General features: G+C 49.6%; 1 protein-coding gene across 1 annotated transcript; it reads right to left on the minus strand.

Annotated features, from left to right (window-relative positions):
* Positions 1 to 246: 246 nt before the first annotated feature.
* On the minus strand, positions 247 to 1,182 carry LOC149370616 (uncharacterized). The gene has a single exon (XM_089583806.1). The coding sequence runs from the start codon at positions 1,175 to 1,177 to the stop codon at positions 320 to 322; it is 858 nt and encodes a 285-aa protein (XP_089439932.1). The 5' UTR covers positions 1,178 to 1,182; the 3' UTR covers positions 247 to 319.
* Between the last annotated feature and the right edge of the window lie 17,323 nt (positions 1,183 to 18,505).

Here is an 18,505-nt window from a genome sequence, read left to right on the forward strand (position 1 = left end):
ACGATGTTGCATTTCAGACAGCTTATGGCTTTTGGTGCGAATAAGCTGCTTCATGGGGTAAAATCCAACCAAGATTCTTGTGGCGTCCCTGACTTTGAGGGTGCACAAATAAAATGAATATTGCCGCGACTGGGTTTCGAACCCCCGGCGACGTGCACAGATCAGCTTCGCTGGCCACTGCGCGAGAGCCACATGCTATCCCCGCTTTTTTTCCTTCAACATGGTATTTATTACAGTGATGTAATGTTCTATGTACATGAACTATATACAAGCCATTATGAAAACAGTGGTAAACAATACATATTGAAAAGACCATGCACTAGAAAAGGGGCAATGCAGAGCACATCACTAATAGTGAGTGCCACTCCGGTTCGTACTCAGTCTGGGCATACACGTCTCTCAAGTGAACAACCATTCGACTGAAGTGATCCTTTGTAGACACAACAGGTTCACAGTGTCTGTCCATCATGCGGGTTTTCCAGAGGCTGTGCAGTCCAATCAGAAAGAACATGTCCAGGGGTTCATCAACAAATGGCAGGGCAGTGAGATAGCGAACAGAATGTGGAGTCAGATGAATTCTTTTTTTAAATGTGCGATGCAGGATATCCCAGAAGAGTACTGCATCTTTGCAACTGATGAAACAATGCTCAATTGTTTCTTGTTCATCACAAAGGCGGCAATTAACGGTAGACACAAAAATTCCCTTTTTATCTAACCATGTTCTAACGGGCAACGTACCGGTGTGTAACTTAAAGAAAAAGGTCTTCGTACACGGCGAGGCTGGCATCTTACGCACTCTTCTGAGTACGTTATGCCCCGGTAAACCAAAATACAGAGAGCGGTACATGGGCGGAGGGAAGAGCATACTAATCAAATCCTTATACAACTTTTTCCTGGACACTAAAAAAAGGAACTCAGGAGAAAAACGAACAAGTAGGAAACGGACAGCCAAATACACCTCTTGCGTTATGCCCCACAAACACGGACGGTCACAAACATTGGAAGACACAATGAGGTTGGGTAAAACATGAACTAAATTTGTTTGCAGGAATGAACGTACTATTGGGTGTGTAGTGTCACGGAAAAACATGAAACGTGACACTATCTGTCGGACATACAGGTGAACTAGACCAAGGCCGCCAGCGCTTACAGGCCGAAAAAGGTTATCACGCCTCATGGATTCAAAAGACGAATCCCAAACAAAAGTAGCGAAAACCCTGTGAAAACGCTGGATAGGAAGCCTTGCGCAATGAATAATTTGCAGTACATAATATATTTTAGTGGCGAGAAACAGATTACAGGCGGTCGCCCTGCCTAAAATTGAGAGGCCATGGGGGACAAACGTTTGAGCATAGCGCTGAAGAGTTGACACGCGGTCTTTCCAATAATGTGCGCTATGCTTATAGGCACTTAAAGGGACGCCAAGGTACTTTGGTGGCCTGCATGTCCATGTTATACCAGCATATTCAGCAGGTGTCGAACCCCAGCTACCAATCCAAAGACCGCCACTCTTAGAGCGATTAATCCGACTTCCTGACACCGAACCAAAGTCCTCTGTTAAACGAATAACCTCATCGATGCTTGGCTTATCAGTACAAAAAACGCAAGGTCATCTGCATAAGCCAATACCTTCAGTTCGTGGCCCATTATTCGGAAACCATTGACAGCTCTACTGTTTATAACACTTATGCAAAGTGGCTCCAAGTATAATGCGAACAGGAGCGGAGACAGTGGGAACCCTTGTTTCACCGAAGACTGAATTGGGACTGGTTGCGAGAGACAGCCATTAACAATCAAGCGCGTGGTACAAGATTTGTAACAAAGGCGTATGCCAGTAGATAGTATTGAACCGAGATTGACGTGATTTAAAAGTGCGAAAAGAAATGCATGGCACACTCGATCAAATGCCTTTGCCAGGTCAATTTGCAGCATTGCTAATTGTTCTTGAGCGTCACTGCAATACTGCAACACCGAACGCGCTACATGTAGGTTAGATTGTATTGATCGTCCCCGCAAGCCACATGTTTGATGAGGCCCAATCAAAGTAGACATTGCAAGCTGCAGCCGATTTGAGAGTACTTTAGCAAAAATCTTATAATCTACATTAGAAAGCGTGATTGGTCTGTAGCCATCTACAAATCGAAGTTTTTCCTTATCCTCGGTTGTTGGTATAAAGACAATATGACTTTTCGTAAATGACTGAGGCAGAAATTCAACATCAATACTTGTCTCAAAAATTTGGAGCAGGAGAGGGGTTAGCACAGATTAAAATGCCTTGAAAAATTCTGCTGAGAGGCCGTCAGGCCCCGGAGTTTTTGAAAGCGGCAATTGATCAATCGCATCTTCCAATTCACCCAAGCTTAAAGAGCCACTTATTGCCTTGCACTCATCCTCATTAAGAGGGTTAATCATGGACACCAATCGCGCTATATGATCATCATCAGCAGTGCTAGACGTGGCAGCAAACAGAGAGCTATAGTGGTTTTCAAACTCGGTAACTATGACATCTGTACTTGTGACCAGGGCACCACCACAGTAGAGCTCAGAAATTCGCTTGGCAGCCACGTGACGACGCTCATCTAGCAAGGCCTGTCTAGTAGGCTCCTCAGAGTGCAGAGCACGGTTGCTGCGGGATCGTACACGGGCCGCACGATAGCGTTCTGCATCAAACTTCTGAAGGTTGCACTTAACAGCACCAATTTCCTCTGTGTACAAGCCAGGAGCCTCACATTCAAGCGCATGCAGATTACAAAGACTCTGAAGTAACCGTTTCTCCTCACCATGCTTAAGATAAGATTTCACGGAGCCGATCTCAATAGCTATGCTACGAACTTCTAGCTTAAACATCTCCCAAGCTGCAAATAATGGGACATCCATGACCAAGCAAGTTTCCAAAGCTGTCATCACTCGCTGCTGAAAATGCTCATCATTTAGAAGCTCGGAATTAAGCTTCCACAGTTCCCACTGCGGCTGAAATTTGGGACGGGCGCATTCTCCAATCCGCGCAATGACCATAGCATGATCTGAGAAAGAAACAGGCTTGACATCACATGAAATATGCCGTTTAAGGAGATCTACGGAAACGTAAATGCGATCAAGGCGTGAATGTGAGGCTCCTCTGATGTATGTGAAGGCGGATGGCAATCCGGCATCAATTAAACCTGCGTTTTCGGTAATAGACAATAATATGCCAGAGCTCTTATCGATGTTTTGGTTAGGACCTGTGCGATCGCGTGGGTCGCACACACAGTTGAAGTCACCCATGAAAACGACATAACGATCACATCCTAGGAGAGTTGCAATGGCATGAAAAAAAACTGCTCGTTGCACCGGATTATTTGAAGCATACACATTGATAACCCTCCACGACTCGCCATGCAGTCGAAAGTCACAACATATCAGACGCCCTTCTATGTCAACGTGGTACTTAAAGTCAGAAATAGGCAGATTCTTCTTTAAGAAAAGAAAGCAACCTGCCGAAAGACCCACTGAGTGCGACACACAGACGTTGTAATCTGTTAGGAAAGGTCGCAGGGCTATCTCTGTATCCACTACACTTTCTATCTTAGTTTCTTGAATAGCGCCAATGTCTAGCCGATTGCCCCAAAGCAATCGGCGTAACTGTACCAGTTTATGCCTTGAACGGAGTCCACATATGTTGAGTGTTGCGACAGTCAACTGCTGGTTAGACGCCATGGTGGCTAACTTGAGCTTCAATCAGGCATCCACGGTGTCTGGGGGCATCACTCCGGAAGGTGAGACCTCCCTAGAGTTGACGCCCTTTCTCCTTGATCTGGAGCGCCGAGGAGGTTTCTTATTCTTCGACTTTCGACGGTGGGACTTGTGCTTGGCGGGGACACTGTCCTCCTTAGAGGAGGCAGAACTCGGAGACACACCGCGCTTCGAGGCCACACTTAAAATTTGCTCATCGGCATCACAGTTGCCGTCGGGGAGTGAAGTGCCAGGTTGGCACTCTGTTACCTGTGTGGCACATCCGGCAGGAGCCTCAGAAGATGTAGCAGTGCAGGCACTCGGCGCCGGAGCCACACCGTCGTCCTTGTCTTCCTCTGGCCCACGCACAGCACAGGCACGTGCACCAAGAGTGCCATCACTGACACTACATATAGCTGGAGCCTGCTCCGCCAGGCATCGACGCTCATCATCTGCAGATAGCTGCTCCATCTGTGAAGTCTGGGTAGGCTCATGCTGCACAGCAGGAACGGGGCCAGACAGCTGGTCAGTAGCTGCTGAGTCAATGGGCGCAACGGCTGGCGTGCCACCAGCAGCATCCAAAACTTCTGTTGCGTCCATCAAGTGCTCCTGCAATGCGTCGTCCATGACACGGGTACCACCGCGTAGCTTATCAGCATACGACACTACGCACTCCTCTGTAGTATGGCCGAAACGCCGACAATCATCACACCGAGGAGTGCGGCAATGACGGCGTATATGGCCAACCTTGTGGCAACGGAGACACAGTGGTGGCCTTCCTGGCACTAAAACCAGACATTGTACACCGCAAATTGTCAAATTGTGAGGCACGTCATTGACAGTGACGCCATCAGCAAGAGTCAAGACAACGTCTCGATTCAAGGTGCGCATGCCCTCCTTTTCGGAACCCTCCAGTGCTCCACTGTGATGGACGTATTCGTTCCGCAAGCGCGAAGGGCGTCCCGAATGTAAAAATCTTCAAGATGTTCAGGGAGCCAAAGTATCTTGAGCTTTACTGTTTTCGGTTCCGGGTCAATAACTAGACAACGGCGGTTTTTCACTTGTAACTCCTGAGTGCTCACGAGCTTAGCTTTCGCTAACGCTGTCTTGCATGTTATCATCCATACGTGAGACATCTGAAACTGTCCGATAGAGCTGATGTCACAGAGGTCGACGACACCCCGTAAGGCATCTCTGAAGTCCTGGGCACGATAGGGACGGCCAGCAAGGTCCGCATGCAGAAATACGGAGTTAAAAACCAGCTTACCAGCAGGCAGACGGGGAAAAACAGTACGGTAAGTATTACTGGCAGCAGAAGCCGCAACAGTACCTCGGCCTGGGGCCGATTTATCCATTTCTGCGGAGAGCATCAAAAACGCGACCGTTCAGAACGCCGTCTTCGTCTTTCTCCCCATATGCTATCCCCGCAGCCGATCACCCATCGTTTGTATCCGCTATGCACCCTGGCCAATCCCCCGCCGTGGGTATGTGCCATTCAGCCCGAGGACATCATCATCATCATCACCCATCGTGTTGAACTGCAGCACACTCTCCGCTGCACGCATTGCACACCGTCGTCTTCATCAACTTCCAGCTGTGGAACGAACACTTATTAGACAAGCTTAACCTCGATCAGAGATTAGCTTGAGTGTAGTATCGTCGCCAGACATGCCGATGACCCAGCAAAGCAAAACCATGAGCCAAACAGGCTAAACATATCCGTTCGCATGTCTGCTCGGTTTAACAACGTTAAACCACTACCGCTTTTTATTTTTTGTACAAGTTGCTCCCTGATTCCTATCATTGCTCGTTTTTGGTTTATTGCGCGACCGCTCACAGCTTGTCTCTTATTCTGGTAGCGCAAAGCCAGCACCCGAGAAATGAAAAAGAAAATCAAATTTTTCTTGCACTTGCCAGCGCCCCCGTAGTCACAGAGTGACAAAGTGTAAATAAATGGCTTATGTAGCAAGAGTCTTCAGCAGATGGCTTTGCGGGGTCCGAAAGTGTCAACAACAACAAAAAATTCGAGATAGCATTCAAATTGACTGTATATTCATCACGTGGTTGTTTCTTTAGCGCGTATTCCAGTTCTTAAAATGCAGCCATAACATCTTGTTCTCAGCATTACGGACATTTCAGTATTTCTCACAAGGTAAACGACAGATATGAGCCGTCTTAAGCAGATAGATGAGTGATGACTCGGCCGAGACAGGCGCAACCTAGAAACATATAGATATATTACTGACCGGTACGCTCGATCTTCCAGAGTGACATTGCAAGCCAGTTGCGCTGAAAATGAATGCGCAGGCTGGACCCATATACGAAAATCGTGTTTTTATAAAAAAAACGAGAGAAAGTAATCGCGTTATTTGTTGGCCAGAAAACAGCCGCTATCATGGTTTACTAGTGGCCGCTGTCGCTCTCACAGGGTTTTCACTGTCGCCATGCTGCAGCCAAGCTTTCAGGTGACAACCAATATAGTAGCGTCCATCCTAAGCCCAAATACCGATCCCCAGAAACCACAAAAATTCAGGGGGCACTTTGACTGTCTAAAGTGGGTAGAGGCGAAAGCGTTTTCCGCACCACCTTCGCTGTTTCTGTGGCACCGGTGGCGTCACACATAATTGAGTACTAAGTACTAAGTGATGGCAAATCACTAATTAATGGTTAATTACTGATTAATGCCTGGCTACCAATTAATTGCTAATTAATGACGCTTAAGCTTCGCCTTTAGGAGTGGAACGCGACAGCGCGTTGTAGCGCTGCCAGGAAGTCCACGGAACACCACCCGTTCAGCGCGATGCCTTGCCCTTTGAACGCAACGCTTTTTGAGGAAAGGAAATGGCGCAGTAATTCTCTGTCATCTCGGTGGACACCTGAACCGCACCGTAGAGGAAGGGAGGAAGTGGGAGTGAAATAAGAAAGATAAAGAGGAGCCGTAATGAAGAAAATGAAAATTGTATTTGAGGAAAAGAAATTACCCAGTAACTGTCTCACAAAATTCAGGGGGGCACTTTTTTGACCTAAAGTGTGGTCACTGATGCCCCTAAGAGTGGAACGCGACAGCGTCTTGCAACGCTGCCAAGGAGTCCATAGAACGCCATCGCCCATTCGGTTCTACGCCTCGCTCGTCAGTAAATTGGTTTTTGAGGAAAGGAAATGTATCTGTCTCTCATTTGTCGGTGGACACCTAAACCTCGCGGGAAGGGAATGGAGGAGGATGAGAGTGAGTGAAGACACCGTATTCACTAGACGCGCCTTTGTTCATTTCAAACCATCGAGCTGGCATGGCGGAGTGGATAGCATGCTCGTCTCTCACGCCGAAGACCGGGGTTCGATTCCTGAGCTCGACCAATTTCTTAATCGGTTTTATTTATTTATATGGCCTGACTAGTAAAGCTAATTAGGCTAATTGGGTAATTAAGCAATTCACTAAGCTCAGTCCCACTTAATTGGAGCATCACTGTATGATGGTTACTAGCCAATGTACAATTGGCCTCGTTTGAAATTCGCGCACTGTGACGTCACGACCGTTTCCACCATTTGAAAAGCGTGACATTTTCTGTCGACAACTGCTACTTACAACGATGAGACATTAAAGGCTTCCGCCTTAAAATACCAAGTGAATATGAGCCTGTTGACCGGAAAACAGCCACTGCGAACAGTGCTCGCGCAGCCATTCGTGCCCCCTCGCCGACAGCCGCGCCACTAGCGGGGCGCGCTGTCTCTATATGAAAGTTAAGCCGGAGTTTCGTGACCAGAAAAAAAACATTGAAGGACTATGGTATTAGATTGCGTACGAAGAAGCTGAGATCCTTTTTATAATAACTATATTCAGGCGAGGATGTTATTTTGAAACAAAAAAGAACAAATGGGCTACTACAAAGGGGTAATTTTTCAGATAGCATCCGCTAGTACTTCTTTTTTCTTCAACGCTACCACGTGTCTTCAAGGATTCCCGCACGAGCTTGCGTCGGAGCGCCGGGCCACGTCTTGTCCTCCTGCTGCGCTGTGTTGCATCCAGAATTCGACTAGCTCCAGAAGGTACCGAAAGTACGGCGCTGAATTTAACCACATGGAAAGACACGAGCAAGCGAATCTGCCGTCTGGTTCCGGTTTCGGACCCCCAACGTCTCCTGCGGTGTCTTCGCCGTCAGAGCCTTCAGACCCATCGTCGCCGTCTTCCTCGTCGGATAAGTCTCCCCAGGACCACGAGGCAGTTGGCACGGAGCCTTTTGAAGCTGCAGAGAAAGGCGTTTCGGCCGAGGCCCATTCGGCAATGGTGATCGCCTTGACGCCGAGCGATGCCGAGCTGCCTCTGGACCAGCACCAGGAGTCCTCGCCCGCAGTAATCAACGCAGCCGCTGCGTTCAATTGCTTGCGAGCGCCCGGAACGAAGACGTCTCCCAGACGGTCGGCTTTGAATGATGAAGACTCGGTTGCCACGGCGCCTGCAGAACCAGTTGCCATCTTGGCTCCCCCCGACGCTGTCTTCCGCCGAGTGGACCGCGGCGGTGGTGCGGCGCCGTTCATGGCTTGCTTCGCTGTCCTCGTCGTTCTGGCGTTCGCCGCAGTTCTGGCCTTGAAGACGACCCTGGCCATACGAAACTCGCCGGGCGACGGTGGTGCTTCACACTTCTGCTGTCCCGTCGAAGTCACGGAACTCGTGAGATACGTGAACGCGACGTTGGAGCCTTGCGACAGCTTCATTGAGTTCGTGTGCTCAAATACTGCTTGGCTTAAGATGGGAAACGTGTCCAGCACCCTACCGTCAACCCTCAGCTCGAACCGAGGCATGAAGCCCAGCTCCGTTATGACGCCTAGCGGGTCTCGAAGCCAGGTGAGCGCTTTCTTGAGGTCCATGTTCGATTCTTGTCTGCATTCGGGAGCGGACCAAAACGCCGTGGTCGAAAAGCTAGCCGGATTTCTTGTCAGCAAGTGCGGAGTATAGCTGCGGGATGGTGGAACCACGAATCTGCTTGCCTATCTCCTCCTAAGCAATCTCAAGTACAGTATTTCGTCCCTCGTGGGGGTCACCTTAAAAGGACATAGTGCTATTTCAATTTCCCTGAAGCCACTCCTTGATTTGAATGATCACCGGTTTCAACACTGCCTGAAAGACTCCCTTGAGAAGCTCAATAATTTTGCTGGAAGGCATGTAAAAGTTGCCGAGGTGACTACTTTTGCGGGTTCGTTGCAAGCTCCTGACCCGGCAGGCGTCAAAGTTGAGCACTACACTGGCCTTAACCTCTCCGCGCTCTTGCAGAAGTGGGACATCAGGAAAGCTTTAGAGATCACAACGATCGGCTTGCAGCACGTGACAGAGGTCAGCGTGAGCGGCACAGATCAAATCCACGCACTCTTTGACGCCCTCACCTCCCGAGAAAAAAGCGTGAGTGATGCTGGAGCCTCCTACCTGCTCGCATGCAGCGTCTACAACGGGCTAGTTGAGCTCGCTTGGCCCGCCGTGCATACGCAGTCAAACAGGCTAATATTCTGCGCGCGCCAAATCGAGCTGATGTCGAGCATTCGCGACATAATGTACTCGGACGAGTTTATTACGCCCGACAAGAAGGTCCAGGTGACCCGAGTTGTGAATTCCATCATTGAGGCCATACAGACCGACCGCATTGTCAGCTCATTTTTCAGCGGCGTCGACAGAAATTACTTGGACACGTTCTTTGCCGGCTTGGTCCTGGTCATGCCGTGGGAAAGAGCTCGTCCGGCAATCCGGGAGACGAGTTTGACGCAGAGCTTCCTCGAGAGGATTCTCGATGGTCGTGCATACGAGTTCGAAGCGCGGCTCAGGCTGGCGCGCTGGGGCTTGCCGTTACCAAGCAGTGCGGAGGAAACCAGTGGAAGAGGCCGGCATTACCTTTCACTCCACAAGGGTACAAACATCCTGACTTCTCCGGTCGTCTATGCGTTCATACGGAACGACGTCGCCCACACAGACGTCTTCAGCACGCCCATCATCCCCTGGTCCCTGGCAGAATCCATCTGGCGCTTTCTCCTCAGCGAGACGGGGCTGCGGTCGGACCAAGCTCGCCTTCGTATTAAACACCTCGTCGGCTGCTTCTGAGAGCACTACCTCGCCGGTGGCACGAGTGGACACTCTACCTTCAGCGAGGTAGACATAGTGGCGGCTTCGCTGGGCCTTTCGTCGGTGCTCAAGTCCTTTTCCGAGCCGCTCTGGTTCAAGGTTGAAGCGACGGGAAACTTTTGGAGCTTATCGTACAGCCAGTACTTTTACATTCGCGAGACGTTCTACCGCTGCCCCGCAAGCTCTGACCAGGCTAGCAGAAGCTATATCAACGTTCCTTTAATGCATGCTGGAACGTTCTCTAGGACGTTCCAATGCGAAAGCTCGAAAAATATGGCCAAGAGGGACGACTGCAATGTCACTTCTACAAAGAATAATGCTTGACCTGGACAAACCAACTCAAAGTGTAGTAGTCTTCACCCACCACCGCCGAAATTTGCATCATTTTTTCGTGCTTCCTTTGAAAGTATCTCGCGTTGGCATTTGTGACTGTTTTATTAGTCTTCGTGTTTTTGACTTTCAGTAATAAAAGTGCCAATTCCATGTTTGTGCGGCTGCAGTTCCCGATCAAAACGCACGACAGAATTTTTTGTCGCGTATCTGTCGCGCGACAAAATTTTGTGTCGCGCGACAAGCTCTCTTGTAGTGCATTGTGTCGTGCGACAGGGGCTCGTGTCGTGGGTTCTTTCTCGCGACAAAAGTGTTTGTAGTGGGTTCTGTCGCACGACAGTCATCATTCCTGTATTTTGTAGTGTGCAGAAGGTGCCGGTCGCAGGATTTGTCGCGCGACAGGTTTCTGTCGTAGGTGCTGTCGTGCTTGAGGGAGAGTCGTGCCGTGCGACAGGGCCTGCGTGCCTCGACAGAGTTGCCTGTCGCGGGTTCAGTCGCGCGACACTACAGCCTGTCGAGGTATCTGTCTTGCGACAGATACCTGTCGTGGGTCTGTCTTGCGACAGATACCTGTCGTGGGTTCTGTCTTGGGACAAATATCTGTCGTGGGTTGTGCGGCTGCAGTTATCTGAGTTAGCGAATTCATCTAATGGTTACATCAAGATGCCCGTAATTTTCTAGTTTTTCATGTTCTTTATCGTTCTGTTTAATCCTCGGGAAAGCTGTTTTAGATATAGATTTTGAAACTCTGAAAACTTAGTGCATTTGATTAATGAGAAACGCTGCTGCAAGGCTGTTCACAATAAGGTTGTGATCCACGTTTACGCTTATCGAAGCAGATAATACCCAGAAATGTCTTGCGCATAACTGCACCGCAAAAGTCAGTGAAGAAGGTGTCGCAAAGTTTTTATTTTTTAAATATTTCTTTTGAATTAAGTGGGCTATGCTTTGTTAAAAAAATGAACTCTTAGAACAGCGTGCTTTGACTTTGGATGTCGCCTAATTTGCCTGCCTTACCTCATCGAAATTTAGTTGTGCCGCACACCAGCTGTAGGCACCTCGCACTTTGTGAGTGTTGCGGAATGCATTAAGTGCCGCCAATGGGGGGGAAAAGGGGAAATATTTTACATAGTGTTGCGCCACGCTCCCTCTCGTTTGTATTCGCTCATGTAGCTCATTGTTGCTGATTTTGTATTTATTTGAAAACAGCCGCGCACCTTGCCGCCTGCAGATAACGTACAATGCGTAGCGTGTGCATGGTTGCTGAGTTGCAGTGTTCTGTCACCTGTGCCAACGAGTTGCAATACATCGCCTATTCTATGTGTTACGGGAGAAGCGAAACGTGCCTCACTTTGAACAGAACGCCGCTGTTCTTCGGAGACGTCGTGAGATCTGAGACTCGTGCCTTCCTTAACGATTCTTTCGGGAATTTCTGTATATGCGTACATATGGCGCTAAATGAGAACTTACCATTGATTTATCCAAAACTGTTTCCATGAAAATCTCGAGGCGCACATCTAGTTTGTTGTTTGTTGTTCATTCATTCACAGACTATTTCTTATGAAATAGTTCTGGAATACCAATACCTAAACTTCGCATGACGCAGAATATATCAATGTATAAACATATCGAAGGCATTCTGACAAAGCCTCAGAGTCTTGATTTTTAAATACTGTGCGCATTCAACCCTGGATACCCAAGGTACCTAGAAAAGTCTAATTCGCGCGATCTTAGAATACGGTTGTGCGGTTTGGAATCCCATAAAGCCCGTTTACGTAAAAAAAAGAATCGTTGCAGAACAAGGCTGGTATTTTCATGTTTAACCGATTCGACGAATTTTCTGCCTGCTTCTCATGTGTCTGATTTGGCGCTCGCTCTATTTTCCTCGCATCGTCGTACTGAATGTTGTCCTTGCTTGATCTCAGTCACGTGGAAACTGTCCAGCTCTTTCTGAGACATCATTAAGCAAATCAAGCTGTCACGAACTACACATTTCACCTTTTACTCCTCGTGCTGACATGTTCGAATAGTTTATTTTTGCGCACTATAAAAACTTTAAACTTTCTTCCTGGGCTTACTTGTGCTCAGGCTTTGAAATAATTTTTCGATTCCGCGGTTTGTAGCTGGCCTGTTCGTGCACTGCGCTTCCCAGCGCTTTCAGATTACCTCACAGGCTTGCTGATTGTTCCACATCTTTTTGAGCCTTTATTTTATTATTCTTCTGCCGTATCGCAATGCGAGACTGCATTATGTGATAATAAATAAATACTGAAGTTTGTCACGTCATCGACATCTAGCAAAAGCGCGTTGGGTGCCCGTGCGGCTATATACAGGGTATTTCACCTAAGACTTTCTGCAATTTTTAAAAATAAGCTATTTGAATTAGATGCGCGCTTTTTCTGGCATAGCATTGTCAGTGGTGTAGTACATCATAATGCAGCTAAGACGTGCTAACTAGCAGGCTTCTTAACCAATATTTAATAGTTAACTCTTAAACTATTACCGTTGGGCTCCTTAATTATTGAGAGGCATGTAGCCCACCGTAAGTAATGTCCATATCCGTTTTTAGAATTTCGAGAACGCGATTATCCTCGGCGCTGTGGCCCAACAAATTTCGCCTACATCGCGACAAAATACATGCGGTTTCAGAAGCTTGCAGGCAAAGCGACCTCTCCAGTGAACCTAATTCGTCGAGGTAGCCAAAAATTGTTGGGCCACAGCGCCGAGGATAATCGCGTTCTTGAAATTCTAAAAACGGATATGGACATTACTTACGGTGTGCTACATGCCTCTCAATAATTAAGGAGCCCAACGGTAATAGTTGAAAAGTTAACTGTTAAATATTGGTTAACAAGCCTGCTAGTTAGCACGTCTTAGCTGCATTATGATGTACTACACCGCTGAAAATGCTATGCCAGAAAAAGCGCGCATCTAATTCAAATAGCTTATTTTTAAAAATTGCAGAAAGTCTTAGGTGAAACACCCTGTATAAATGATAGATGTTCTGACTTGGCGCGGTAAATGGAGCCTGCACGGGCCATACAACGGTCAGGGGAGGTGCTCTCTTGGCTAGCTGTTGCCTTTGCTTTTGCCATGCCTTTGTCCCCGGTGCAGTAACGTCTTTACGTGTAGATGTAATCGCATGGCGCCGCTGCATTAAGAAGCTGTGAAGGAACGTCTCAGTTACTTCAACTTTTGAGGAGGAGGTGGAAAACGTTATTTCAGGTCACTATTAAGGCCCCAATAAAAAAAAAAAACGCTTTCTCCGCCAAGTAACGTTGTTGTTCTTCCAAGCACTCCAGGAAGAAGAGGAAGGATAAGAGAAATAAGGAGCGATAATGGCTGCGTTAAATGAGTGCAGGATGTCTTTTGCATCTGCCCTGGTGTTCGGGCAGTTGGTACAGTGAGGTCAAGTTGTCAACACATTCGTCATCGCTTCAACGATATACCTAGGAACCACACTCATTATGCATAGACGAGCTGAAATGGGATCTGCTTCGACAAGTAAAGTAAATGAAAGTAAAAAAAAAAGCTCTCAGTCGATCCTCGGTGGACCGTTTGAATGCGTTAACCGGATTGTGAGAAAACTGCCCATCGTGGCAGGTGGAAGTTAAATTAATGATTGGTCGGAGAGGGTGCTCGAAAAGAGCAGCCTTGGTCTCACAATCCCCACCGGTGGCTGTGTTTTAAACAGCCACCTGCCGGGGCAGTGACGCATCGCTTGACCACTGCGCCACTGCGCTAGGACGGGTATGAGAACTCTGCGTGATCTGTGAGCGTAAGGTACAGAATGACCAATTCCGGATATATGGTCCTGTAGGCAGAAATTAGGCGGCAGAGAAGTTGCACCTGGGTGGGATGGATCTCTGATGCTGTCGTGTTGAAGTGGTGCTGGAAGAACGAACAGTGTTCGTGTCTGCGAAGGGACACGCAAAGGGGACCCCAGGCCGATGAAAGGGCCTATTGACAATATCGTGTCACACACTTAAAGCGGATCTCAAGTGTCCCCTCCAGGGTTTAGAGCGCAGCTCTTGTACACCTGTTCCTTCCTGGCTTGCGCATCGCCGTCGTAACCGGCAGCAAAGTGAAGAGCACGGGGAAGGCTGAAGGGAGGGCGAGGCTGACAAGGTAGAGGAGGGGTACTGGTAGAAGAGAGAAAGGCTGTAATGAAAGGTGAAAAGTGAAAGATAGGACTACGGCGTCGTCAGGCGAGAAGTGTCGTATTCAGCGCCGGCTGTTACGCAGAGACTTCCGCCATCATGCTTAGAACATGCACTGCAACCACCAGTGTTCAGGAAAAAAATTATCATTGGTCGACATATGAAAACGACTGGTCAGATTAAAGAGAATTTTATTGACTCGAGTTGTGTCAGGGACTCCCGTCCCTCGAAAGAAACAGTGACACACAAACAACCGAAGTCCGCTAAGGGGCGAGAAAAACACACATGCGAGGAGCCCAATAAAGTTCTGGGCACAGTCACAAGGAGTTCCCGTTGCTGTGTTCGCCGCGCACTGGTGTCGCTTCAGTCCACGGCACACAGCAGGACCACGAGCACAACACCCACTTTCCTGCTCACTAGTACGGCGGGGGTAGTACGGCCACATGGCCGTGCCGCACTTCGATATAGCGGGTGGACCAGCGCCGAAGGAATTACTCCAGCGACACGAGGTCCACGTACGCTTGTGCCAACATGTGTACACGCTCCCGCTGCAACATGGGGTACACGTCCCTTTGCGGCCGTCCTTGCAGAGCCGCTACATCTCCCTGGCGTCACAGAGAAAACGCCCCGATTCAAAGCAACATGCGTACAAAGGGGTTGCAGTATCTGGAATTAAGGTCAAGGGTCGCCCCGAACATACCGGACATAAGGACCCAGAATGTCCTGGCGACTGCGCATTCAAAGAGCTCGTGTCGCACTGCCTCTGCGAGACCGCACTGCGGACATCGGGCATCGGGTGGAGAGCGCCACGCTCCAAGCCGCCAGGCGATCTGCCGTAGTACAGTGCTTCTAGAACACTGTAGCCGTAGGTAGGGCCCGCCAGCCCCGCAGCCAGCTAAACACTCGCACGTCAGCGGGAAGGGATGACGACGTCAGGTCCCACCACCTCGCCTCCCTGCTTAGCGCCACTTTCTCCTGTGGTGCTTCTTTTATAAAGGCCAGGAGTTCGCATATCCACGTCTGGCAGCGCTGTGGTGAGGGACCTGAGCGTCTGGCTTTGGCTCATAAGAGAAGTTTATTTGGACTCTCGATCAAAAAGGGACATCCGTCCCTCTACAAAAACAAAGATACATTGCGGCAACTGATGTCGCCCTATGCACACACACTCACAGGGAACGTGACTGTCCAAAAACAAAAAACGTCCAAGAAAGTTCTAGTGGGTCCATACGCGGGGGAAGCACGCCGGGTTGAAAACCGCGCACAAAAACCCGCGCACAGAAACCCGCGCACAAACAACGCGCATGAACAACGCACACGAACAACGCGCACGAACAACGCGCACCACACACGCGCACCACACACGCGCGCCGCAAACGCGCGCCACACTTCATATGGCAGGGGCCGCACCGTAACACGGCCCCTGCCTACGACGATGAAGCGGGTAGACCAGCGCCGAAGGAACTGGTGCTCCTCCAGCGACACGAGGTCCTTGCACGCCTGGGCGAACATGCGCGCACGCAATCGCCGCAACATGGGGTACATGATCCTCTGCGGCCGTCCTTGTAGAGCCGCTGCACCTCTCTGGCGCCGCAGTACGAACGCGCCGACACAAAGAAGCATACGCACAAAAGGGTCGCGGAACCTTGACTTGGGGCCAAGAGTCGCCCCGAACATTCGCGACATAAGGACCCAAAATGTCCTAGGTACCGAACACTCAAAGATCGCGATCATAAAATGATCAAGGGAGGGAAACGTTGGCTCGAGCAACCTGAGATTTTCCCCTCCCTTGCTACTTTTGTGATCGCCAAGGACCATCTACCACACCCCCTCTCTACCATGGACTCAAAGATCGCGTGTGGCAAGGTCTCTACAAGTCCGCACTGTGGACAACGGGAGGAGGGGGCCACGCCCCAAGCCGCCAGGCGATCTGCCGTAGGCAGGGCCCGCCAGCCCCGCAGCCAGCCGAAGTCTCGCACTTCTGCTGGAAGAGATGAGGTTCTTAGAAAACATAGCGCAAAAAGGACACGGACGACACAGAAGTGGACAGGACTGGTAAGAACTGTTACCAACTAGCCCAAACCAAGCTACTGTTACATCAAAGAGATGAGGGCGTCAGGTCCCGCCGTCGCACCTCTCTGCTTATCGCCAGTTTCTCCTGTGGGGCTTCTTTGTTGGCAAGGAGTTCGCATATCCTAGAGGCGGGAGTTGAAAATAACTCTACCTCTGGCAGTGCTGCGGTGAGGGACCTGAGCGTCTGGCAGGCTAGCTCTGGTAAAACCGAGGCTGCTGCAAGGCTGTCGGGCCAACACTCTGCTAAGAGAAAAAAAGGGAGCGCGACGTGCCGAGTGGGTACGTCTAAAGCCAGTAGCCCCCTACCCGGGTAGCCGGCCTGGTTAGCCAGGTCATTGGTGACCCGCAAAGCGTGCACATTGCATATCGTGGGCAAGTGGGGAATGCGGAATCCCCCCATGTTAGTAGGAAGCCGGAGGAGCGCGCGCGCTCCAGACTCCGTCTTGCCTGCCCAAAAGAACGAGCCACATAAAGTGGCCAAACGGCGCGTGAAGGTGCGGGGTGGGTGGGCGACGCGTGCGGCATAGTACAGTGGGGCGCACACCGACGCGCGGATGATAAATGCGCGCTCCGCGAGGGAGAGACGGAATCGCGCCGCCACTGACAACCGTTTCTCGGCGGTCACTCTAAGCCGGGTACACGTCTCGCGAGTCGGCTCACCGGACGCGAGGAAATAAACCCCTAAAACCTTCACGGCCGAAACCCACTGCACGTCGCGCAACAGGTCTGAGGAGAACGCGCCAAAACGCAACGCCCTACTCTTGCCCCTGTTCAGCTGGGCGCCGGACAGCTCGCTGTACACTTCAAACAGCCGCAAAAACGCTACGTAGCGGTCCTCTTCCCGCAAGAACAGGGACACATCGTGATAGATGATGAAGAAAGTTCGACTGAGATTGCTGTCTGTTTCAAAGGCGCACGTTGGACGATTTATTGAAACCGCCGCACTGCCTTGCCTAAGTGATGCGATTACTTGCGGAAGAGTTGTGGGCACTTTCAATGCCGCACAGGTGCGTGGCTGATTACTTTCGAGTCAGCGCAAGATCTACCACAAAACTGCTAGTCAGAACTTGAGTGAGCCATGAATCGGCTGTCGAATCGTCAACCAGCACATTCATGGATGGGTACTACGGGGATTGTTTATAGAGTACATGCCCTTTACATGGGAACGGGCACACGAAAGTGCGGGTCACGCGCCTCGTACCTTGCTCCGAGCGAGGACGCGCCCTTTCTGGCTCCAGCTTTCCTTTTTTAAGGCGAAAACCTTTAATGCCTCATATTGTCGTTAGCAGACGCGTCGGCAGCCGTGTCGACAGACGCGTCAGCAGGAGTGTCGACAGACGCGTCGGCAGGAGTGTTGACAGACGCGTCGGCAGCCGTGTCGACAAACGCGTCGGCAGAAGTGTCGACAGACGCGTCGGCAGGAGTGTCGACAGATTCGTCCGCCTTTCGGCGTCACTGCTTAAAAGGCTCAAGGTTCCAGCTTGAATAAAGGCGCATCTAGTGAATGCATGGGCTTCATAAATAAAATAAAAGGAGTAAAGTCAAGAAAAGGAAAATAAAAAAAAAATAAGGAAATAAACAAAAATAAAAACAAAATGAAAATAAGATGTGTACATAAAAATAAAAAACAATAAAATTAAGAAAAGGAGCAAGAATAAATAAAAAACAAAATATGGAAACTAAGAAAGTAAATAAAAACAAACAGTGGCCAAGAAACGCTTTCGCCTTGCAGCACTTTAGAGAGCCAAAGTGCCCCCTGAATTTTTAAGCAATGGGACACGCACGCTGCGACGCGCTCACGCAGGGAGCAGCCAAGGCGGAAGAGGACGCAGCAACCGGGAAAGGGTTGCAACGCGCCGCGCTGCACTACCGAGGAACATTCGCACAATGCGATAGTTTAGAGGCCTTCCTCCCTTCCCTTATGGCGCGGTTCAGGTGTCCGCCGATATATGTGACACAGATACTGGGCCATTTCGTTTCCTCAAAAACCAGTTTACCAATTTACTTTGCATTGCACTATTTAAGGCCGCTTAAGCGTCGTCTAAGTTTTCTGCCTCAGTATATCGCAAAATCAAGATGCGCTCAATTTAGTCGAACACGAATTCTCTTTTCATGAATGCAAACCAAACAA

Source organism: Amblyomma mixtum, chromosome 1 (genome assembly GCF_055824585.1).
Source record: "Amblyomma mixtum isolate Tamu chromosome 1, ASM5582458v1, whole genome shotgun sequence".
Taxonomy (NCBI): domain Eukaryota; kingdom Metazoa; phylum Arthropoda; class Arachnida; order Ixodida; family Ixodidae; genus Amblyomma; species Amblyomma mixtum.

What these genes read in the sequence shown, in the direction of transcription:
- LOC149370616 (XM_089583806.1), bottom strand. Translation starts at nt 1,177, where the DNA reads ATGAGGCGTGATAACCTTTTTCGGCCTGTAAGCGCTGGCGGCCTTGGT.